The sequence below is a fragment of the Limanda limanda genome, chromosome 16, assembly GCF_963576545.1.
Source record: "Limanda limanda chromosome 16, fLimLim1.1, whole genome shotgun sequence".
Taxonomy (NCBI): domain Eukaryota; kingdom Metazoa; phylum Chordata; class Actinopteri; order Pleuronectiformes; family Pleuronectidae; genus Limanda; species Limanda limanda.
In genome coordinates, this window is record NC_083651.1 from 12,806,404 (window position 1) to 12,831,866 (window position 25,463).

The 25,463-nt window shown below is 41.6% G+C and overlaps 1 protein-coding gene across 1 annotated transcript in view; it reads left to right on the forward strand.

Annotated features, from left to right (window-relative positions):
* nck2a (NCK adaptor protein 2a) overlaps positions 1 to 16,863 on the forward strand; it is a 28,976-nt gene extending 12,113 nt beyond the window's left edge. The window contains exons 2-4 of the mRNA XM_061088550.1: positions 7,900 to 8,141; positions 14,059 to 14,825; positions 16,093 to 16,863. Of these exons, the coding sequence (XP_060944533.1) occupies positions 7,916 to 8,141; positions 14,059 to 14,825; positions 16,093 to 16,287 (1,188 nt within the window). The 5' untranslated portion in view covers positions 7,900 to 7,915 and the 3' untranslated portion in view covers positions 16,288 to 16,863. The remainder of the gene's footprint in view (positions 1 to 7,899; positions 8,142 to 14,058; positions 14,826 to 16,092) is intronic.
* Positions 16,864 to 25,463: the final 8,600 nt, after the last annotated feature.

Sequence of the window (25,463 nt, forward strand, 5' to 3'; positions counted from 1 at the left end):
TTCTGACTTAAAAAATCTCAGTTTTCAGGCAACAGAAACAAAGAAAAGGCCCTCAGAGAGACGTTGTATGTTGAGGATTTAGAAAAAGGCATTTTTATTTACAGTTCAGAATAAAAACACGTTATAGCTTTTAGCCACTGCTGCATCTTTGTTGTTTGACCTGAGAGTGACTCATTATCCATATTCATCCGCACTAGGGCTCTCTCCCTCCCCTCCCTCTCTGTGTGTGGAAAACACAAACACACCATCACCTCAGGTTTTTCTGTCTCTTCCAGTCGAAAGAAAAAGAGCAGCGTTGTACATCAAAGCTGTGTTCACTACATTTGCCTCTCTGTGCTTTACAGCGCTTGCCTTTTGTTGTTCTGCCAGGGGACATGGATACCAGACTGTCACATACAGAGTTAAAAATAGAGGCAGTATTTTCCTTCTTACTTTTTGAACAAGATCTGCGAAAAACGGATTAAGAAAAGATGGTAGGAAAACTATGCTAATAGGTAATGGCCTGCTGCAGAGAGAGGTTGTGCACAGAGGGTTGAGTTATGAAACTTGGAGAGAACTCAGAAGAGGCTTCTCATTGAGTGCGTAGTGTGCAGGGAGATGTAGAAAGTGAATAAACATTGCACAGTCGTGGAATGAGGTAAAGTGGACACGAGGGAGAAAACAACCAACACAAGTTTCAACTCAGCTATTTACGGCTGAAGAGAAAAAGAAAAATATTGTTTTGGCTGTAATATGCTCACAGTTGGATACGAGTACGGCCACAGCCTTCTGTCAGGACTCAGGATTTTTTTTGTCGGTATTTTTCACTCCCTCTTTACATTTATTAAAACGGACAAAACAAAGCAGCACCACTGGAAATCATGCGGGGGCCGTGTAGCAAATAGTTCAAGTGAGAAAATTGTAGGATACAAGGAAAGAAATTTCAATAATGGCATCAATTTTTGAAGAGAGCCTTTTTGAGTTGGATAAATTGGACCCGCACCATTTACAATGCTTCTGCCTTTTTGTAAGAGCTTCATTATTACAAACTCCACCATCGCTATGATTGTTGTTGTCAGAAACTCTTTGCAGAGTCAAGCGCTTTAGTGGAATTATTGATTAGCAACGATGGCAATGTAAAGGACGCATGGAAGTGGGCAATGACGTTTACATTGTTGAAAAAGACAAAAGCCTTTACGTACGTAAAATATAAGTGAGCCTTAAGAACTGAATGCAGGAGGGAAATAAACACAATACACTTCCTGTATCCTCATTAAGCAGATACTAATTAAAACAGAACTAAATAATGTGATCTCTAACAGATAAGGGACTGGAGTTTGATGCTTCGGTTGAAAAAACACAGACCATCTGTCTGCACAGATAGTGTGTGAAGCAGGGATTAAATAACAAGGATGCTGCACAATTATTCCCCACAGTAGTTCCATCATCTTCTGTCGTCAAAACACAGTTTAAAAACATAATATGTAATTTTTACATTCAATATATAAAATATAACATCTAACACCTTTTTTACAATTAAATTAATATCATACCAAGGAGAATAATACCCTTTATCTCTCTCTTTCTAGTCTTTCTTTTCCTTTTCTCTGTGAATTCATGAGGGGGGGGAATAAAACCTTTGTTTAAATCACAAGCGTGTAGGTACAGAGTTTACATCCACCTTTGTTTCGACTGAGGGTTCGTCCTTTGTAAAGAAATCCAGAAAATTGATGAGTGGGGGGATAAAATTCAGATTATTTGGGCAACGCCCCTGTCAGTGTGAATGGGACCACCCAGCGACTGTTGTCATGGAGACTCACTCAACAATGTGGACCCTTCTCCAGAGAGGAGGCAGAAGTAATGACAGAAAATGATGGTGATGTAAAAAATGGCTTATAAAGAGATGGTTCGCGGGTAAGGATGGCCCAGTCAAAATTCTGATTTGAGGGGACGTTCCAGTTGCAACTTCTGACTCTGGGGTCGGTAATTCTCCGAGGTTTAATGGAATGCAGCATTGGTACCATTCAGTCTGTGAACCAAGATGGATAATGTCCTCTGTCTCTGGAGGCATCAACTTTAAGTTTGGGTAAATAACCCTGATGATGTCATCATTGTTATCTTGAGGTTCACTTGGGTCTCCAGATATTTGGAATTACAGGGTTCAGTGTTTATGAGAGTTCTAGTTGCTAGAAGTCAGGGTACTGACTGATTGAGTTTTAATATGTCTCCCAGCTTAAAGGAAATGGAATATCACTCGCTGGAGTGCCTCTTTAAAACCTCAGACCCAGACCATAATTTTTTTGCTATTATATTTGTACACTTAAGTTTATATGTTATTATGTCAGTCTGCTGGTCAGACTGAATGTAATCATCGTAAAACAGCTGAGTCTCTTTTAGGGATATTATTACTGTACATGGACATGTTTGCTCTCTGGTTTAGGGTTTGAGTTGATTCTCCTCTGTTTTAATTGAGTCTGCTTTCTGAGTCCTTGCGCGAACATTTTCCACAACTTGTCCTGCCAGTCCCAAAGTTAAATGTCCCGAAAATGTCTGTTAGCCATTACGAGAATGCAACAGGGAAATGTTATAAGTAGCGAGAGACGATTCTTGCATTTGAGGAATGTGTAACTGGAAGAATACATATATCTCATAAGAAAAAATAAGTAGAAGATGTCAACTTGCGGAGTTTAGGTCACCTCCTGCCCCTGCATGCTCTACCCAGGCACCATCCCTCGCCTGACTGTTCTGGAAATGTTCCTGGTTTGTGTCTGACCTGGACAAGCTCTTGTTGCAATCTACATACGTGAAAGACAAACTCCGAAACATTTCGCAGAAAACGTGAAGCATGTGAACTTCTTTGAGTTGCAAAATAATACTTGCCTCACTATAGCTGTTCTTTTCTTTGTTAGTAAAATTGCGGGAGATGTGGCTGAAACATTGTTAGCACTGACTTTTAAAGCATCCCGATTCTGCTGTGGTGTGCGTTTCTTTGTTCGAGCACATTGAGCCTCTTAAAACTCAAGCTTGTGCACTGTGGCTGTAACACTGAGTCTGACTTCCTCGTGTTTCACTCTTTGTCATTCACTCCAAATGCCTCAGACACTGACAGCCAGTTGGGAGTAAAGTAGTCGTCCTTCCTGTGAGAAGTAACTACTGCAAATAGTGTGAAGTGGCGGGGGGAGGTGGAAATGTTTTCCTATTGGCTGAATCCTGGATGTCTTTGACCTGAATGCCAAACACAGAAAGCTCTGCCAGACGTTTTCTTTTTTCTTTAAACATCCCCTCTTTTTTATAATCCTCTTTTACTTTCCTTTTCTCTTTGTGTGGTGTTGAAAGAGCCTCTGAGCGTCCCCCCCCTCACTGAAGGGAGTTGTGAAGTGCTGGTGAAGCCCAGCTCAGCAGTCTGTCACTCATCTTTCCTCTTTTAACTCTCTCAGCAGAGGAATGGGGAGGTCATGAGGTGCGTGAGCTCTCAGGCTTTTCCCTTTTTAAACCCAACTCTCGTGTGTTGTGTGCAGCTTCATGGGAAAAGCTGCTTTTGTTAAACCACCTGATTATTTTTTAAATATTTCAAGGAAGGTGAGATAATGGCTCTGATTACATGAGTAAAGTACATCATTATATTTTCTTTCTTTTTTTTACTAATTACTCAGCTGATTGAAGCATAGTTTAAAAGAAGACTGCTGGATTGATTTCTTTATAAGCTGGACTCATGGATTTAATGTCAACACACATTTGTAGGCGTCTGAATGAGCATTGGTAAAGCTGCCACGTTGACACACATGATTGCCCACAATGGAAAATATTACTTGACTTGGAGTGGCAATCCCATCAGTCTGCCTAATGAGCAAGGTCGTCAAGGAGACGGAGAAATTGATACCGTGGATGAGGGGAGGCACGGTATCATGCTATGATGGGAGAAAAGACAATTTACATAGGGTCACAAGGGGAAAGTGTAGTGACATTATTTTTAGGTGGTTTTTAAAGTGTTTTATTGGTTTAAATAGCGTCTGCTGCATTTGGCTGTTTGGTTCAGTTAAGCATTAAATACGAAGTTTTTGGATTATTTGGTGCAGACATTTCCTGGAATAAGCGTTTCACAAAAGAAGAACGCAAAGCGAGATCGGACTTGTCCGACTCATTCATGACAACAGGAAAATTCACACATTTCCTGCTGTTTTGTCACATGGGGTCATTCAGACATTTTAGCTGGCTTGCAGAAAAGTTAATCAAAAATTAATTTATGATTAAATTAATCGATTTTTGTTCATAAACTATGAGAAAAAAAAAAAAATATCTCTCATAATATCCCACAGCCGAAAAAGATGCATTAACAATCTTCTGTTTTGTTTGACCAACAGTCTCAGAGATATTCATGTGATTAAATGACAAAGAATCCTCACATTAGAGAAACTGTATAATAACTGAAACGATGAATTAGTTATCAAAATGATTGCTGCTTTATTTTCTGTCAATCGGCCAAAAGTTGTAGCTAGATATGTGATTTCAGCTGATCTACATCTTATGTCTGTGCAGCTCTAAGAACAATCTCCCCTTAATATCACAGTAAAATATATTACATTTTATAAGCGAGATGCATAAGCACATAAGGTTCAGTTAATTAGAGCAAGATTTGTCATCAGGTCTCTTCTTCTGTCCAATCAAAGAGTTCCCTGTGTGTCCATATGACCTCATGTTAACACGTCTTTGTTTGAACTGTGTGAGCATAAACACCAGAACTACAAGGTACCAACATGATTGTTTTTACTTGGTTCAGACCAACTGAATCACACTTCAGGTGTGAAAGTGACCCTGAGCTCGGAGGCCTGTGTGACAGCAAGAATCACCGCTGTGCAGAGGAGGAAAATGAAAAGGGAAGGAATCCCCCAAACAGGGTCAGATTAATACCACTGAGCACTTCTGAGCTGCTTTATATTTCAATATGTCAAATACCATGGTGCATGTTCCCAACAGGCTTCACCAGATTTTCTCATCCACTCATCTGCCACAGAAGAAATAAATGTAATAAAATGAAAAGGGAAGGAGTAGCCTGGTGTAATCCAGCAGCTGTAGCCTGGGGCAGATAGAGACTACCACATACCTCCTGTCTCCAGGAAGCATTGACGTCACCGTCCCTCATCTTGTCATAAATCTGCCCTTCCATTTCTATCGCCTGCACTCCCCCGAGAGTCACAGCTGCTGCGGCTCTGTCCCTCCCTGAATGTCAGACTGACCCCTCCATCTTCTCCCTCCTGCTGCCTCTGTCACATCTCAGAAATTAGAGCGACTTCACTTACAGTGGACTTGACATAATTTCGCCTGCTGTTGCACAAGCCCCTGTTCCTCCGCCTCGACTGTCCCTGTCCTGGCCTGTGTAGAAATCCAGTTTGACGACTTCAGTGACGGCAAGCAGAGGCACATTCACAAGCGCAATAGTTTTTTGCAGAAACTGTTGCGCATGAATTTTCTACTTATGGTGACAATAGGAAGTTGCCACGGCCTTGCTTGTGGTTGTGACAGTAAATCTAAGAATGTGCTCAGACTGAGCTGTCTCTGTTGTTGTGGTCTTATTGAAGTGGAATTAAACGTCTGCAGCTGAAAAACAACCAGCGCTTTAGAGGGTTCCCATTTGTATGTCGTGAAATAGAGCCGACACACTGAAGATATCAATCGTAATCTTTGCTTATTTTCTCTCATTTGTGCAACTGCACTTCCAATGATTCAATGATTCTTGAAGTACACAGTACTGTATCCCAGTGTGGACATCATGGCAGAGCCGACAAAGAAACAGGAGAAAATACCCTGTTGGAGGAAACCAAAGAGACGGTGGTCGAGTAAGAAACCATGAATATCGGACCATAGATGCCCTGGTGTTGTTGTTATTTGAAGTAATTCATAACTAACCATGAGCAGTATTTCAGCGTGACTAAAATGCTGTTAGTTTTCATCTCAAATGTCACAGCAGTTGTAAGGAACCAGTCATATTTGTGTAAAATCGCACCTTGTCAGCCGTCAAGGTTTCTGTGGCTTTTCTCCGAATTTACGTCAGTGAATTACACATTCCACCTACAGAGGGAGCCTATATTCAGCCATACATCTCTTCTGTGCTTTTCCCTCTCAAAGAATAAAACCTAAACCACGATATGAGTAGGAGAATTATACATTCGTCAGAAGTCTGAGCTACAGTGTCTTTTCCCTTGTGTTTATTCTGTGGAAACATTTCTGACTATGGCTACACTCACCCACATGCAGTTAAAAGTGTGTTTTTTCCAGCTTGACTCAGCAGGGGTTTTATTTGGAAACACATTACATGTTATTAATAATGACCTGTCACCATTATTGAACAGCTCTATAATAAGTGTTATGTGTAACTGTAATGTGGAGGATCTTTTAAATGTCGGGTTTGGCTCCTGAGTGGCATCACTGCTGTAAAACACTGTCCCACCATAACCACTGATAGATGTGCATGAGATTTAAGCGATGGAGAAAGCCTGTAATGTTTTATCTGCACCAATATTCTTTCTTCCTTCACTTATTCCACTGAGCTGATTTCCAGCTGCAGACTGGGAACTTGGAAGTAGGCTAAATTTAAACTGGATTGCTCGCATGGTTCTCATACCTTGAGACCGCTTTTATCAAAGAACAGGTTTTTTACAGAACAGGAATAAACCAAATCCAACTTCCCCCAAATCTCTTCATACATTTTCCCAGAATAGTCAAGTTTTCCAATTGGCTTCCTCCCGAACAGATACATGTTATTTCTCAGAAGTTGAGGTGACCCCAGCAGACCCACGTCAAATCACCTCACCTAAAGCCGGGTGAAATAGAGCATGCAATTGCTCACAGGCTCTGTGCGTGTGTGTGTCTGTGTGTAAATTGATTTTGTGTGTTTGTGCTGCTCTCTAACAAAAAAAAAAGTCTCATTTGCCTATTTTGGGCTGAATCTTGCGTTCGCTGCTGTCTTGAAACCCAGTTTGCGTCCTCATATTTGCAGCTGTGTCCTTCCACGGTGATCATGTGGTCAGCAATGTGAGATTCTGCCTTAATTTTCATCTAAGGAATTATCAGCGTCAGTGCCAGTCCAGGCACACTGGATATTATCACGAACCTTAACTTCATATTTGGCTCGGTTGTGTAATTTAGCCTTGTGATGAACTGGCAACCTCTCCAGGATGCATCCTGTCTAATGCCCAATGTGAGCCGGGATAAGCGGTTTAAAAATTGTGTGCCTGAATAGATGTGGATTATTTTGTAATGACTTGTCATTTGTCACAGTAATACTGATCCTCACGCACACACACAAACACAAAAATTGCCCTGTGCCAGAAAAATATTGATACAATACATATTTCTATTAGTAATGATGCGGCTGTTTGATGGTGTGGTCCCAGTCCATTTCTCAGGACATTCTCTAGAATCTTTCCTGCCAGCGCCCTGTTGAAATGTCGGTAAAATGTCTGAGTCAGCCACTGTGACATTATACAGTAGGAAAATGTCTCGAAATTTAGACTGAAAATTCATGTTGCTGACGTTTCTGAAACGTGATGGACGCAAAACTGATTTCAAATGAAAAAGAGGTGAGATACACATAGAAGACGCAGATGAAGATGACAAATTGGAAAGACCCTGACATCAGAGAGTGTCTGGTGATAATATCAATCGGTCATGGCAATGTGCTGTAAGTAATAATATGATTTCAGCAGCAGAATTCCTACATTATGTCCTGCCTCCGGCACGCTCTACTCAGACACCACCCCTCGCCTGGACACTGAGAAGATTTCCCCTGTTGTGTTAAATGTGTCTCTTGTTCAAGTGTGAAAGTTCTGACCCTATTGTCTGGACATTTGTGTGTGTGGGGGTGTGTGTGTGTCTATGTGTGGCGTACTCCTCGGCTCACCCCACTCTCCTTCCTCTCCACAGGGGGACTCCATGAAAGATGACAGAGGAGGTGATTGTTGTAGCCAAGTGGGACTACACGGCCCAGCAGGACCAGGAACTTGACATCCGTAAAAATGAGCGTCTCTACCTCCTGGACGACTCAAAGACCTGGTGGCGTGTTCGCAACGCTACAAACCAAACGGGTTATGTGCCATCCAACTACGTAGAACGCAAGAACAGCCTGAAGAAAGGCTCGCTGGTGAAGAACATCAAAGATACGCTGGGTAAGGAGGATTGTGTCTCACTCTGCGTACCAGTGAAATGTCGCCTGTTTGTTAACACTGTCAGAAGATTCTTTTCTGTGAAGGTGGATAATCGCTGCACCTCTCTTTTCAGTTGTTTGAGTTTCGAGAGAGTCCCTGCGGACTTTCCCTACCTGGCCACGTAGTATACAGTCTGTAGAAAAGAGAATCCGATGTGTGAACACAGCAGGGAATCCCCACTCCATTCACCGCTAGCAAGTGGGGGTTTGTTGACACTTCCTGCCTCTGTCTGCTGCACCCGGCTGCTCCACCTCTCCCCTAAATAATGCGGTGAATCTGCTGCTGTTAGGCAGGTCATGTCTGGAAAGGAGAGTTTCTGAGAAGTCTTCTCAGAAGTGAAGTGATACCCTCATTGTGTCTGTTGCCTCACCAGGAGTTGTCACTGTGCACTCCAGGGAACCTGTGGAGTTGGCCGTTGTTCTCAGCTGTCTGCACAGGGTCCCTCAGTCTGCAGTTACGACTCAGATATATTACACTGTGTGTAGTCATAGCTACCAACATTTGGTAGTGGATAAGGCCAAAAAGTTATTTATAAGTTCCTCATATTCTGCAACACCAAAAACACTAAACTAGAGCACAGCTGATAAGGATTTTTCGGGTGCTCAAACTGATATTCAAGAGAAATAAATGTACAATAGAATATGATTTAATAATGTCATATAGACATATGCATTTATTAGAAAATTATTTTTTCAATGACTCCTAAGTTGTTGTTATCAAACCTGTCAACAAAGAAATGTAATTGAGGCTTGATAATTGACATATTAATCATAAATAAATAAATATTAAAACACACCTACACCCAACTATTTAAACGTATATTTTTATTGTAAAATTAAAACATAAATGAATCTAACATGTTTTTTGGATTGTTCTGTAAAATAAAAGTTTTCATATCTGCAAATATATATGTATATCTAGAGACTGATATGCATGTGAAAGACTCAAATCGTACACAACATTTTCTCTTAATCAACGACTCAAAATGTGAGTGTGTGTGTGATGCACAAGCTCTCCCACATGTCATTGAGCAGCGGGTTTAACCTTTCCCTTGTCGAATAATTTTTACATTTTATTTTATAATTTTGCACAGATGGAAAATGTTTCAACAATTTGGTTTAGTTATTAACTTCAGGCATCATGAAATTGGTTTAATGTTTTTTCATCATTGTCAGACAAATTATCTTCTAACAGAAATCAGACTTTCAAACTGCACGTGAGCCAATTCTTTTCTGTACTTCTTTTCGAACATGGAGATGTGGGCAGAACATTATTGGGGCTGTTGAAGTTTCCTAATCACGCTCACAGATCTGGTGGCTTTCTGCAGCGCACAGATGCCCCAGATGTGACAGCAGGAAGGCTGCCTTTGTAGAGTAATGACTTAACTTGGGTTTGTTGGTGAACAGCTCAAGACGAGAATGTAGGAATTTATCTGAGAATGATGAAAATAGAAAGAGATGAGGAGAGTCGGGTCTGATATGTGGATTCCTCTCCGCTCTGTGGAAACCAACCCCGGGGGGAAACTGTGGCTTTATATGGGCCAGCATGGCACAGCCTGCCACTGTCACCCTCAGCAGAGCTCATTGTGTGCAGAGACAACATGTATCTGCACTTCACTCCCCTTTTCCAATCCAGTTCCCATCACACCATTTGATTCCACCAGCCGCGTTTCCATGTAATCGTCACCAAATAACATTTTTAAAAAAGCAAACTTTTAAAATGTCACAAAAAAGTTGAAAAAAGTATTGCGGTGTACATTAGGACTGTTTCCATTGACTGGTATGAAGAAAATACAGCATTTCTCTATGATTTTTATTTTCAGGTCAAAAGTGGCAAGCAAAAAACACCCCGTCATCAAAAACTGTTACAGAAATATTGTATTTTCCATAAAAATAAGCTGAGTAACGCATAACCTTTGCAAAAATCGGAGATCAGTAACAGTGAGCATGATTCATTGCTGCAGTTTCTCTTCCTTGGCTTGGAGAAAGGTTCACCATGGCATTGTGATATAGAGAATTTATTGCTTGTTCTTTAACTGGCATTACTTTTCATTTTGTCTTTTAAACAAACTTTTCTTGGCCTGGTGTCTGTTCCCGTTCTCTGTACTATTCCGGGGAAACACTTGTATAAGCTGCACAGTGATAAAAAGTAGGAGACGTAGGGTTGGAGACAAAACTGGAAACAAAACAAGTTGTTTGCCAACTGTCATAATACATCATCAAATCCAACCAGTGATATAATACGAAATTTACAATCCCAGAAAGCGAATAAAATAATACATCCTTTGAAAGTAATGATAGATAAGATTTGTGAGATAAGATGATGAGATATTTCCAACAAACAAGGTGAAAAGACAGCTAATGCAGCTCGCCAGGCTTTTCTATGATCAGTAGATTGATTAGTGGAGAAATCAGCAGCGTGTGCTGCAGTGATGGATTATCTCCCTGTCCCTGACTATGTTACATATTGACTACAACATTATGGCCTACTTCCATTTCAGTCTAAGTAGTGTGCTACCAGCGAGTAGCTCTTCAGTGTTAAAAGCCTGAGTAAATCCAATCGGCTTGAACATTTTCATGATGAGGCGGTGAGCAATAGGTGAGGTCAGTGGCTAATGGAACTCACACACTCCAACAGAGGATCTGATTGGCTCAAAGTGTGATTACTTCATCCTGGCTCCTTCTCTCTCTTTTCCAGCTCTTCAGTGAGTCAACATTGCGATTATGGACCTTTGCAGATACTGTGTGATTTCCATTATCTCCGGCTTTTCATCCTTATTTTACCGTGCTTAAATGCAGTTGTACCATCGACATTCATGCAGGCAGAATTGAATTGTAAAGGGCTGCATGCTGCTTTCTGTCCTAGTTTCCCCCGCGCAGGAAATACAAACAATGATGGGGCAAAATAATTCAGCGATAGGTCCCACTCGTTGCTGAAACTGGGACAGTGCTCGCTGCTGTAACATAATGGCAGAGCTAGATATCTGTCCACTGTAGTTTTCACATGGCAGAGTGCATGTAGGTGAATGTGAGGCTGTGTGAAGTCCTGTTGCTCGTGTCAACATTTTCATTTGTCCCTTTATCTCTGTACTGTTTGAATGCAAGAGTTCAGCAAAATACTTTTTGGGTGAACCTACAATAACAACCCGTTTCTGCAGTGGAGTCATCGGTCATTTTCCCTGTTGTTGTGACCACGTCTGACCCTGACAATTCCCCTAACCCGACTATCGGGGCATTTTCTGGAGTTCATATCTGTAAACGGCTTTTAACTGAGCTGTTCATCTTATCTTCACACTTGGTGTGTATTGTTCAGGTCCCGAGGAAGTGCAGTGTCGAATTTGGTAGGTTTTCAGTATTAATACGCTTCGAACAAAGAGGCGATAAGTGCTCTGTAGCAGCAGCGGCTCATGAACGACTCACGACTCATGACCGTAAGTGATGTTATCAATCACAACAACAGCCGCTACATGACAACGGCAACTGATTCTCCAGTTCAGCTCTGCAGCAGCGGTGGTGCAGCTTCGGGGTACTGTGGACTGAGTCCTGCAGTCGCTCTTTACTCTCTGCAGCTCAATTACTGTAGGTCACCTTTACAGTTTCAGAAAGAAAACTGCAACCAGCATCACCACAGGCCAAACAACGGGCACAGCACAGGTTTTCTGCAAATGCTGCATGCGGATTTTCATGTGATGTATGTAGGCTGCTGGTGTTGTGCACCAACTCCTTATTTTATTCTCTGGTATTTAAAAGGTCACTTCCCAGCTGATCTGTGGTGCTAATGCTCCGTTTAAGGGTCAAGTTATAGATTTACGTCCCTGCACTTGCTCACATCTTTTCATCTGATGGGTGGTGTGGTATTGTGCAGAGTGCATTCAGTACAGTAACTTCCACACTACCCTCCACTGTGATCCCAGAGTGAAGCGATATGCTGCAACATGCAGTCATCAAGGTTTTATCAAATCACTTCCCCCTGAGCCCGAGTCTTATGGGCTCCAAAGTCTGGTCTCCTTCTCCTAGAATAGATGAAGAGCCAGGTGAAGTTAGGGAGTGAACGTGTGGGAGGAGAGAATAGAGCCTGCTGCTGCTCTAACCAGCAGGCCAGTGCCTTGAAGTGGAAATGAGTAAAGAAGAAAGGTGTGTCTGTGTGTGTGTGTGTGTGTTGAAGTGTTTTTGCTCAAGGGAAGTATGAGTGTGTGTTTCTGTCTTGTCTACCCCATGCCAGCGACAGTGAGTTTCCCCCCCCCCCTTAGGGAGCACCTGAAGTCGGCCCCAGGAGTCACCCTTTGTCTCTGGCTCACGGCCAACAGATACAGAATCTTCTCACGCATGCTCGAAGCAATCAGAAATGTGGGATACACGCTGCTATCCATAAACATGATCTGCTTGTTATTCCCGTCTCATCCCTCGTCTTTGCGTTTTTGTCAGCCGTGGCCTCTGATGTGCTCGGTCTGCTGTTTGTGAGAGAAACAGCTGCCAGGGGACCCCTCGTCTTTCTTCCCCGCTCTCCTTTTTCTTCCTGCCAACAAGTTTCATGCTACCCGGGATGAACCCAGCAATCTTTCCCCAAACAATGGGAGCGTGCTGTTGAGCGGTGACATTTCTGTGGCATTTCAGCGGGCTCTGTGGCACAGACCGGCTGATTAGCTGTCAGGAAACTCTCTTCAGTCATTAGCAGCACACATGAACACATGCTGACTCCAGCCTCAGCTGTCAAGTAAACAGTATAAACGTTGTCAAATGCACGGTGTATCATTATTATTCTAACAGGAACTTGAAGGTGAGACCTCCTCGGTTGTGCTCAGCTGAGATACTTTAGGAAGTTACGATCTCATTGAAGCTGGCAGACAAATGTTTAAAGACTCGTACTTTGAAAGTCATGAATGGAAAAGTCAGAGACAGGTAAGACAGCGGCTGACTTTGATCCACGATGTGCCTGTCATCATCAAGCCCATGGTGCCTGCTCCACTTTTCATTTCCCTGTCTACTCCACCTAATTTCACTTTTCTGATTAGTATCGTGTGTGTATGCAGTATAGATGGTGCCGACTGAATACCAAGTAGATAACGAGCTTTGATTCCACTGGTTTGTGTGTAAAGGGACCTGGGGGGCCCCAGTACGAGTCGATGTTTGCACCGGTGTTAATTCTATTATCAGAAGTATCGATCTGTCCTCAGCCACTGAGGTTTCTCCTGAGATATATTATGTATCCTTTACTTCCAAAGTAGTTTTCTTTGCTTCTCTGGGTCCACGAGAGTAATCTGCAGCCTCAATTAGCGTCCTGCTGACCTCAACTGCCTCCACTCCCTATGGAGCCCAGGCTTTCCCTGCATCTTAAAACCTGCTTTCTCTCATCACAGCCTCTCGCTGCTGCAGCATTCAAACGTGTTTGGATTCAGTCTAATGATTATATTGGCCATAATCTCAGTTTTTTATCAATACTGAATCAAATATATCTACTTTCTCTCTGCAGTTAGATCTTTTGGCTCATTTGTTTGTGTTTGATTTTGTTTCACTCTCACCGTTGTTGTCATTCCAGATGAGAGCAGTCGGCTGTTCACCACACACAAACCTACCTGGTGAACACGGAACATTTAACAGCTAGAAAAATAGATATTTTCCGAAATAAAGCTGAGGGCGAATTTTGGCTTATCAGGTCTTCACACATGGCTTCAAATAAGCCTGACCTTGTGCTGGACGTGAATGCAAATGTTTGTTTTCACATTATCACCTATAACAATAAGGTGGAAATATGTAAAAGAAATCAAAAAACATGAAAAATTTCTGTGTTCATTTTGCACCAAAGACAGAAAAAAAGATGTCAACAGTTTAAACTGATCTGTTTCCAGCCGTCATAATCTTTTCTGATTCTATTGCTGCAGGTTTGGGAAAAACTAGGAGGAAGACGAGCGCCCGCGATGCTTCTCCAACACCAAGCTCAGATACAGAGTACCCCTCCAATGGCAGCAGGGGTGGAGGAGGAGCCGCTGAGAGAATCTACGACCTCAACATCCCGGCCGTCGTCAAGTTTGCCTACATGTCAGAGAGGGAAGACGAGCTGACCCTGGTCAAGGCATCCCAGGTCATGGTAATGGAGAAGTGCAGTGACGGCTGGTGGCGGGGCAGCCAGGGAGGCCACGTGGGCTGGTTTCCTTCTAACTACGTCCAGGAGGAGCTCGGAGGTGCTGAAGACGGAGGCGAGGGGGATTCCTCGAGGGGTTACCATGCAGTGTCTCAAGGGACTTTGATGGCCAATGGGTGCGCTGGTGGTTACGATGAGGTGCTCCACCTTGTTCAAACGCTCTACCCCTTCAACTCGGTGACAGAGGAGGAGCTGAACTTTGACAAGGGAGAGGTCATGGAGGTGGTGGAGAAGCCCGAGAACGACCCCGAGTGGTGGAAGTGTAAGAACTCGCGTGGCATTGTCGGCCTGGTACCTAAAAACTATGTGATGATTCTGGATGAGCAGCCCGGCCTGCCTTCCTCTAAGCCGAGCTCCCCGCAGAACCGGGTCGTGGCGCCGGCACGCTCAGGGAAGTTCGCCGGGAAGGACTGGTACTACGGCGGCGTCTCCAGACACCAGGCTGAGGCGATACTCAACGATAGAGGAGAGGAGGGGGACTTCCTCATACGAGACAGCGAGTCATCGGTGAGTGTGTGGGGTGAAGTCATCTCAGGGCTGGGAGGAAAAAAAAGAAAGAGGATATATCAGAAAGATAGAGGAAGAGAGGTGGCGTTTGGAAATCTATTTCCAAATTTGGAAATTAGTTTACAATGTTTCCCGCAGGATTAAGTCTATCTATAGCGGTAACTGGGGTGCACATGCATCCAGATTCAGAGTTGAATGTAGATTTAAGAGTGAAAGACAAGTTCTCGCATGAGAGAGAACTGCTTTGCATACCACTTTGTGTGTGTGTATACACACAACTGCAGCTAAAACTGAGGTCTGACTGCATAGTTAAATGTAAATGAAGATATCATACATTCATCTCCACAGCTGTACAGTGCAAAACACTGGGTTACAGATGTTTTTATGAGAGGTGTAAAGACATTGTGGTTCAGTATGAAACGGTGGCAGGTGAAATTGGAATTTAGCAGACTGCCACAGTCTAGATGATTAAAGGGAAACACTAAGTTTGTGCGTACTGTTTTTGTATTCATTTAATAAGAAATATAAAAAAAAAATTATCTGAATAGGATTAACGTGTTTGTGCTGTGGGACTAACCTTTAAGGGCAATGTTTTAGTGATCACATGATTATTCACATGTATACTCGGACCAAGATTAGCCAATCAGACGCAAGGATTTAACCCAGAGATCGCTCCTTTAGAAATTCCTAAGTAGATATTAATTTCATTATTTTCATTCATCAATGAATGGTCTCTATAAATCGTTCTCCATATTACTTGTTACATCAGACCAACTGTCTCAAACCCAAATATTAACTCTACAATAATAGAAAACAGGAAAGCAGCAAATATTCAGAAAAGATCAGATTGATTATTTTTGCAGAAATTGGTTTGCAGCGATACTCATAAGATGTTTTCCACAGACGAGCGTAACAAAAACATCAGAAGACAATACCAACACATACATTTAAATTGCACCTGAAGCTGGTCTGGAAAATTCAGTGACACAAATAGCTGCTGAATCGTTTTATGTAGCTCAGATTATAATTTCTGTGACATCTTAATCATACAGAAACAACAATTGTACATGAATTATGATGAAATAATAGAAAACTGTCTGTAATGGAAACAAAAAGGAAACAACTGTAGGAAAATGCAGTAGCTTGATTAATGTGGGCCCACGTGTTTAAATGTGAGAATATACTGCCACCTGCTGGCTGCATGTGTTTTTGTGTCACACTCGTTTATTGAACCATATCAACTCCTCTCTCTTTCTTTGTTTTGCAGCCCAGTGATTTCTCGGTGTCTCTAAAAGCAGCTGGTAAGAATAAGCACTTCAAGGTGCGGCTCGCGGAGGGAGTGTTCTGTATCGGCCAGCGCAGGTTCAACTCCATCGAGGAACTCGTGGAGCACTACAAGAAGGCCCCCATCTTTACCAGTGAACAGGGAGAGAAGCTCTACCTGGTCAAAGCACTGCTGTGATTCCCTCACCCTCACATCTACACTGGATCTCACACAAACACACAAGTAATACTAACACCTCTCCCTAACTGTCTCAACTCAAGCCTTAGCTCTGAACCCTCCCGCTGTGGCGTCTCTACCAGACACTCAGTCTCTCCCTTGAGTTTTATCCGTCACCTTCCTGAGGCGACCGAGGTGAAAGTCTTTCTAGCTCTGAACGCCCGAGTCTGTGACCGCACTTCCCCAGCTGCATCCTTCACGTGCAGCTCAGTGCGTAGGAATATAAATACTTCTCCGGTCTGGACGTGCGAAGATGCAGTGACACACCTGCTGCTACCAGAGCGCCTGAGGCCTTGGTCGGGGGTCGAGCTCTCCTTCTGATGTCACACATGATACATTAACTTCCACGCACATTGTAGGTTAAAACCATTATTGCTCTTAATCCACACACAGAAGACGGACGTCATCAGTTCAGAGAGGACTCTGAGGGACCTTGCTCCGGTGTCGTTCTGTCGTCGCTGGCCATTGTTTTAGTTTGTCTCTTAAATGTTTGTCTTTTATTTTTTCAAAGCATATTTAATTTCCTCTCTGGAGGTCCTCTCGGACAGCGACTTCACAAAGTGACCAGAATCACTCTCTTGCCTTTTTGTCCTTATTTTAACCATTCCTCTACATGACTCCCCATTTGAATTTTTGTCTTGCGTTACTATGACAACTTCCTCCCTGCTTCCGTCTCTTTCATTATTAGCGATGTTATAGAAAAATCTGAATACAGTCCTTCCTGTAATACTTCTATGAGGCAGCGGCGGGGGAAAGAATAAAATGGGGGAGAACTCTGAATTCCTGTAGAGTTTGAATGTTTATCAATGTAACCGAATGTGCCACCCTGTACCCGTACTGGCTCCAGGTCTGCACTGCACTCACCATACATTCATTCATCGCCCTCATGCTTTATACCATGTCACATTGTTCTGCAGTTTGTGTCTGTAGTTTAACAAGGATGCTGACTGAAGAATAGCAATGAAAAAAAGAAAAAACGTCTTTGTTAAAACACTCCATCTGCTCCTGTGAGTGAACAGAGTCAGAAAAAGTACTTCTCATACACCACATAAAGATAATAATATCTTGTGTCAACAGAGAATTTTGCAGGAAGAAAGTGTCATTTTACAAAAAACGTTTAATAATAAGACCATAAAAGCACAGTTACAGTTGAAGGGCACCCTGAAGCTCTTTATTTTTCACTCACAGATTATTTGGAAATGAGGTATTCGTACATGAAGCCAGTGCAACAGCAGCTATTGAGCGTTTGCTAAGCCCCTCCTCTCCCGAACAGCGATGGTCCATTGGTAGCTGGGCAGGTGAGTGGACGCTGCAGGTCTGTCCAGCTAAACACTAATTAGCGCCAAACAGTTCATGGTGTTTGAAGATAAAGGATTTTTGAGGGATTGTGTTCTTTTCACAAGCTTTTCCAAAACCTGCTTTTTAGTCTGAAATCAAAAATATTCTCAAAAATTGGTAAATCTGCTACTATGATCAAGTTCCAACTGCATTTGCTTTGAGAGAATGAGACGTGGGACAGGCACAGCAACAGTAACTGAGTTTTTTAAATAACGACCATCGTTCCACTGTTGACAAACCAAATATACTGTCATCTGGGTCGGAATTAAAATAACTCTATAGTCCTACCAAACATTTTCCTGTTTATTTTTGCTATTTGCATTTGTTTACCGATGGAAGTGTTGATCATGGGGTACTCAGCTTTTATACCGTATATCTGAATGTTATTGAGCATTGTTATTTAATTCTTGTCTCCACTGTATGTATATATTCAAATTAAGAGGAGGTGCATATACGAATCACTATGATCCAACTATGGTACTGTATCACCGACAACGTGATGAGAATTGAAATACTTTTGTTCAATAAAGAATTTTTGAAGAATACTAAAAAGGACCCCTAGTGAAGTGTGTGATGCGGCATGGTGGGACAGTGTTTGTAACTGTTAACTCACGGCAACAAGGTTCCCTAGATCGAATCCCGGTTTCTGCGTAGGGTTTAATGTGAATATGATTACTTGTGAGGTATTCAACCCAAACACACACAAGCCTGACCTTTTCAATTAATATATATGTAATGTGGGATTTAAACCAGTGTTTTTGATACAAGATTTCAATCCCCACCAAAATTGAACGGGTTCTTCCTGGACCTATTCTGTATCCTTCCATCAAGTTTATTTTGATTTTTTTTGGTAATATGAGAGTTAAAAAATATATATATAAAAAATATATATTTAAATCTTTTTTTTTTTTTAAATTGTTATTATTTAGGAGTCGGCCATATCTGCAGAGAGAGAGAGATAAAGTATGGGAGGGGGGGGAAACACTGACGTATAGTAAAATAAATAAATATGGGGGCAGAGAGAGAAGGGGAGAAGTGCTCAGTGCATGAGAGTTCTCCAACAGTGCATGATGGGAATTCTCCCAGCAGTCTAGACCTATAGAAGCATTACTAAGGGCTGGTTCAGGACTCACCTGATCCAGAACGTTAGTCTTTATCAAAGAGAAACTATTTAAGCTTAATTAAATTAATGTTAGGCGCAGGATCTTAAATCCATGCTGGATTTTACAGGGAGCCAATGCAGAGAAGCTAAGACAGAAGTCAAATGAAATCTCCTTCTAGTTCCTGTCACCACTCGTGCTGCTTTTTTACAGACTGTGAATTACAGTCATCCAGTCTAGAGGTAACAATTGGACGAGTTTCTTAGCATCCTTCTGAGACAGCATATTCCTAATGTTCATAATATTGATCAAGTGGAAGAAAGCTTTCATATATATGTGGGTCAAATAACGTGTCCTGGTCAAACATAACTCGGGCCAGGGGCCAAACTAATACCATCCAAGGTTACTATCGGCTCAGGCAGGGTTTCTCAGTGACTGTGGACTCAGAGGATCAGTAGCTGTATATAAAGACAATCAGTTAGTCTTTCTCTCTCATGTATTTGACTCGTTATGATTTCTGTCCAGCAGAGGTCAGTGTTGGTCTGAGCACAAAATGTTGACGAGTCCTTTTTCATGCTGTTTAAATGCAGTTTCATAAATTCTGGAGAGAATCGAACCAACTCTTAGTTTCTTCATGTACTGATCAGGGTCCTAATAAGGGTCCTGATAACTGATGATTTGTTTTATTAGTTAAAGTGAGAGCAGGTCAGAGTGGAGGAGGAAACTGAAACTCCAGCTCGGTCGCAACCACCTGCAGCCTCTGCTCTGATCACTGAGCAGCTGGGACCAGAGCATCTAGGTGTTTTCACTGTTTTTCAACAGCTAGGAATAGCTTGCTTCTGTCTGGATTGCTCAGTTGACCAATCCGGCTCGAGACCTCCTACCTCATTTACATATGGACACAGAAATATCGAAATAAATAAATGTGGAAATAAATTTAATAAATAAATTTTTTACTTTTGTGTTAATTTAAACATTAGTTCATTTATTTCAGCATTTATTTCAGCATTTGTCTATTTTTCATGCATTCATTTGTTTATTTCCGTATTTATTTCAGCTTTTATCAATTTATTTATTCTTTTATTTATTTATTCTTAAGCCATTTTTTGGCCTACATAGATTTATCCTTTACGCATGAAGACGAGAGACTTGACTTAACCAAATAATGATGATAATAATAATCGTAATATAGTAATGTTAATGATGAAAATAATTTTTATACATTTAAATTATTTATCATGTTTCATTTATGCTGTGGAGGAGCCTCAGGGAGCTTCTCCAGGTGAACCAGGCCTATAGTGGGCCAATCCACTCTCCCTAGATTCAAAAGGAGCGGCCACAAGAGAGAGACACACAAGGGACACGTGAGAGAAACAGCAGAAATAGCACATATAGCTGGACCCTTTAAGTTGAGTTGAGTGTGATTTATATCTCTTGATTAAAGAATAAACAGATGCTGAAAAGCAACAGTTTTGTCTCTGGCTGTGTGTGGGAGACCCCACTGGTCTAGGACATTGCTTTACAAAACAGCGGGCAAAATATTATACACTGCTCAAAAAAATTAAAGGAACACTTTTTTATCAGGGTATTGCATGTATTCAATTGCACTTTTTTGATAATTATCTGGTCCGTTAAGTAGCAGGGGGGTTGTTCTAGAGGGGCAACAATGAGATGACCCCCAAAATAGGAGTGGTTTTGCATGTGGAGGCCATTTCAAGTTTCTCCCTCTTGATCACTTCGACTGGTTTTCCATTAGTGTTGGCTTTAGCTAGAGTCATTATCTCTACTGGGAGCATGAGGCGATTTCTTAGCCCTACAGAAGTTGCACAGGTTGTCAAACTCCTCCAGGATGGCACATCCATGCGTGCCGTTGCAAGGAGATTTGATGTGTCTCCCAGCATAATCTCCAGAGCATGGAGGAGATTCCAGGAGACAGGCAGTTACTCTAGGTGAGCTGGACAGGGCCGTAGAAGGTCCTCAACCCATCAGCAGGACCGATATCTGCTGCTTTGTGCAAGGAGGAACAGGTTGAGCACTGTCCGAGCCTTACAGAATGACCTCCAGCAGGCCACTGGTGTGAATGTCTCTGCCCAAACAGTCAGAAACAGACTTCATGAGGGTGGCCTCAGGGCGCGACGTCCTGTAGTGTGCCCTGTGCTCACTGCCCAGCACCGTGGAGCTCGATTGGCATTTGCTAGAGAACACCAGAATTGGCATGTCCGCCACTGGCGCCCTGTGCTTTTCACAGATGAGAGCAGGTTCACCCTGAGCACCTGTGATAGACGTGAAAGGGTCTGGAGAAGCCAAGGAGAAGCTGCCTGCAACATCGGTGGGTCAGTGATGGTCTGGGGAGGCATATCCATGGAGGGACGCACAGACCTCTACAGCAGGGGTCTTCAACGTTTTTCAGGCCAAGGACCCCCAAACAGGTAGAGAGATGGAGAAGGGACCCCCTACTATATACAGTGCCTTGCATAAGTATTCACCCCCCTTGGACTTTTTTCCATTTTGTACTGTTACTAAATGGAATTCAAATAGACTTAAACAGACTTTTTACCATTTGATCAACACAATATGCATAGTACTTTGAAGGTGCAAAATATCTTTAATTGTGACACAAACAGTAATGAGAACAAAAAAGTTGACATCTGTTGGGTGCATAAGTATTCCACCCCCTGAGTCAATACTTGGTAGAACCTCCTTTCGCTGCAATTACAGCTGCAAGTCTTTTGGGATATGTCTCTACCAGCTTTGCACATCTAGAGATGGAAATGTTTGTCCATTCTTCTTGTCAAAAAAGCTGAAGCTCAGTCAGATGGATGGACACCGTCTGTGAACAGCAATTTTCAAGTCTTGACATAGATTCTCAATTTGATTTAGGTCTGTGCTTTGACTGGGCCAGTTTAGTTTTGCATTGAGGCCAAAAAGTTTAATTTTGGTCTCATCTGACCAGAGAACCATCTTCCACATGTTTACTGTGTCTCCCACATGGCTTGTGGCAAACTCCAAATGGGATTTCTCATGGTTCCCTTTCAACAACGACTTTCTTCTTGCCACTCCTCCATAAAGGCCAGGTTTGTAGAGTACACGACTAATAGTTGTCCTGTGGACAGATTCTCCCACCTCAGCTGTGGATCTTTGCAGCTCCTCCAGAGTTACCATGGGCCTCTTGGTTGCTCCTCTGAATAATTTTCTCCTTGTGTGGCTTGTCAGTTTGGGTGGACGGCCTTGTCTTGGTAGGTTTGCGGTTGTGCAACATTCTTTCCATTTTCTGATGATGGATTTTATGGTGCTTCGTGAGATGTTCAAAGCTTGGGATATTTTTTAAAAATCTAACCCTGCCTTATACTTCTCAACAACTTTATCCCTGACCTGTTTGGTGAGCTCCTTGGTCTTCATGATGCTGTTTGTTCAGTAATGATCTCCAACAAACTCTGAGTCCTTCACAGAACAGGTGTATTTATACCGAGATTAAATTGCAGACCCTATGTACTAATTTTGTGACTTGCAAATGTGACTTGTGAAGGCAATTGGTCGCACCAGATCTTTGTTAGGGGTTTCACAGTAAAGGGGGTGAATACATATGCACTCAACACTTTTCAGATTTTTATTTGTAAATAATTTTGAAATCCATGTCATATTTCCCCCCACTTCCAAATGATGGACTATTTTGTGTTGGTCCATTACATAAAATCACAATGAAATAAATTATAATCTGTGGTTATGCCATGACAAAATGTAGAAAAGTCAAAGGGGGGTGAATACTTTGTATACTGTATATTGTATAAAATTGTGTTTTATATTAAACTGGGCCTAGTGCCATGTATAAACATAACTACCCTGATATTGTGCATTCAATACTAAGCTATTAAAATATTACACGGGTTCATATATTCATGTTTTTAATTTAAACATGTGCAAGGTACAGGTTGGCCATGCCACTGCCATTTATAAACATACATCATGCATACAACACTGAGCTATTAAAGTAATTCACAGATTCATGTTTTTATTTTAAACATACATGTAGAAGAGACAGTGAATCCTCAAGCTATCTGTGGATGGCACACATACTTATTAGTGAGATGTCAGACTCTGATGGGTAGCACACAACTTATCTAATCTTGGATGGATGGAGGTTGTCAGACAGAGGGTCAAATCAGCCTCACAATATGTTGGATGCATGTTAATGTGTATTGAAAGACATTTAAATTTCGTGAAAAAAAAAATACCTGTTGAAGACCTCTGTAATACACTGATTATTGCAGGTTCCATTTTTTATGAGAGAAAGTGCAGCTGGTCATGGTATCCACTGCTGAGGTCGGGCTACTCTCACAGCCTGTTGAGGTATGGTGTTCCTGGATACAGACTGTGAGAGACCTCAGCCATCTCCTCCTTTGTTTTCAGTGATTGCTCTGCCACGAAGGCCATACTGACAACACTGAGTTAGATTTGTCTTATTGAAAGCTGCTATTTACGGCACTGGATGTTGGTGTTGGACATATACTGTAAAGCACGTCCCCAAATGTTCATTATGTCAGACATTCTGGGAGTGTTCTGGTTATTCCTATTTTAAGATTATGTACCATCGAAATTAGCCTTTATCTGTTATTTTGAGGTAAAAAACAACAACATGGTGCTGTTTTAATTTCAAGCTGCACCATATTGCACAAAATCAGATATCAGTCTCCAAGATCTAAATTCTGCGGTCAGTGTGTGGTCTTTGGAGAGATAATGCAGCCGTCAGCGGAAGATTGTTCACTAAACGCTTTTCTGCAGTTGGTGAGGATCCTTGCATTTAGAAAAAGATGCAACACGACGTTGTAACAATATTCAATTACATGTGAAAGTAAGTACAAAATTATTTGTACTGGCACTAAAACTATGTGCTTCAAAGAAAACTTGTTGGGTGAGGATGAGTCTACATTGGCGTTTGTGCTGTGTTGGTGACTTTTGCAGAAGGGAATAAAGACATGGTGGATTTATCAATCTTTTATAATAGCTCAGCAATTCTTATCTCACTGGCCTTTGGTACAGAGTGTAGCTTTCAATGAACACCCACTGACCATTTACGTCCATGCATGAACCACAACCTGTGTGATTTCACTGAGTCAGGATTTCACACACACACACACTCACACACACACACAAATTGATATACCTTCCTTCCTCGTTCATGCTGTTTGAAAAAGGCAATCACACATTATTGACTATTTTTTGTTTTGATTTTAATATTATCAAAATTATTGAAATCTGTCATCAAAGTTTGTACATGAATAATTATGTCCATAATAAAAAACCTACATCCGCCACAGTTATCTGGACGGGAAAAAAAGAAGCCCTGAATCTTGATGATATATCTGATAATATCTCATATAAGTGTCAGTTATCAGAAGACATTATTTTAGTAGCCTTAAATCCACTGGTGTGAGTTAAGTGTGTGAAGCAGTTTCTTGTTGATTGTCATCTCATTCCTTTTACACGCTTGTAAAATCTGAATATGATTAACATAGTAAAGCAAATGAATTAAAAATAAAGTGGTTAGGGCCTTTCCTCAGTAGTTTCTCCACACCCTCAGAAGACTCTCACCTCCGCACATCACCAATGTCTGTGTGTCTGTGTGTCTGTGTGTGTGTGTGGTGTCATAAAATTCAGTATTTCCAATTATTTTAGTGTTGCGCCATCTGGTGTAGAAAACTGCCTTTAAAGTGGTGTCAAGTTACAGCTTTACTAGAACACATTCGGTACAGCACATCTATCACCAGTAGGAGGGAGCAGGGATCTTACTATACCATGTCTAAAATGTATTATTCTTTTCATTCTCATCAATCAGGCCAGATCAGATCTGTACGTTAAACAGAACGCACCCATACGGGAGAGGTCCGTGTTCAGGTTTCTTACATTTTTCATGTTGCTTATGAATTTTCAAGTTTAAGAGAAGCATGTTCAAGAAATATATTTTAAATAATGCTCAGTAATTTGTGCCAAATCATGCAGCTCTACTAATATTTGGTGAGGTTATATTCTGTAAAATAATTTATAAATGTGTGTAAAGCAGAAGGTGTATTACACAAATATAGATTATAACAAATCATCACAACAGTGTTATCAACTATCATAACTTAATATATCTAACTCTTATATGAATTGAATACAAGATAGCATTACTAGTTGCAGTAGAGTTATATGGTGTATGTTTAGCTGCATTCTATAGGTAAATAACTTTATATAATAGGCTTCACAATTTAAAGTTCATACTGGGCCACTTTTGGAATTTCTATCAAATTACCTCAAAGCAGTAATAAAACAATAGTAACCAGATCAAGACAGCTTAAACATTGTTTGCACTTTTCTTCAGACATTCAATAAAATGAGCTGGTTTTCAGACTGAAATGTGGTTTCATGACATACGTCTGTGATCGCCCCACCTCTGGGAAGACAGAGAGGCAGAGGAAGCATTGTTATTGAATTGAGCATAGGTTCAGGGCGTCATAGCTTGTTGACCACTGTCAACCAGACAGAGCCATCCGACTATTCTGCAGTTTTGGTCATAAAGTATATCTATTTGATCTGATTGAAAGCATGTGAATTGGAAGAAAAACCTGGTTTAATTTTGTCTTCAAAATGGAGTTTTTATGGTATGAAGACTGGGTGGAGGTCAACCTGCAGGTCACAGGATCAGGTTGTTCTCATCCTAGT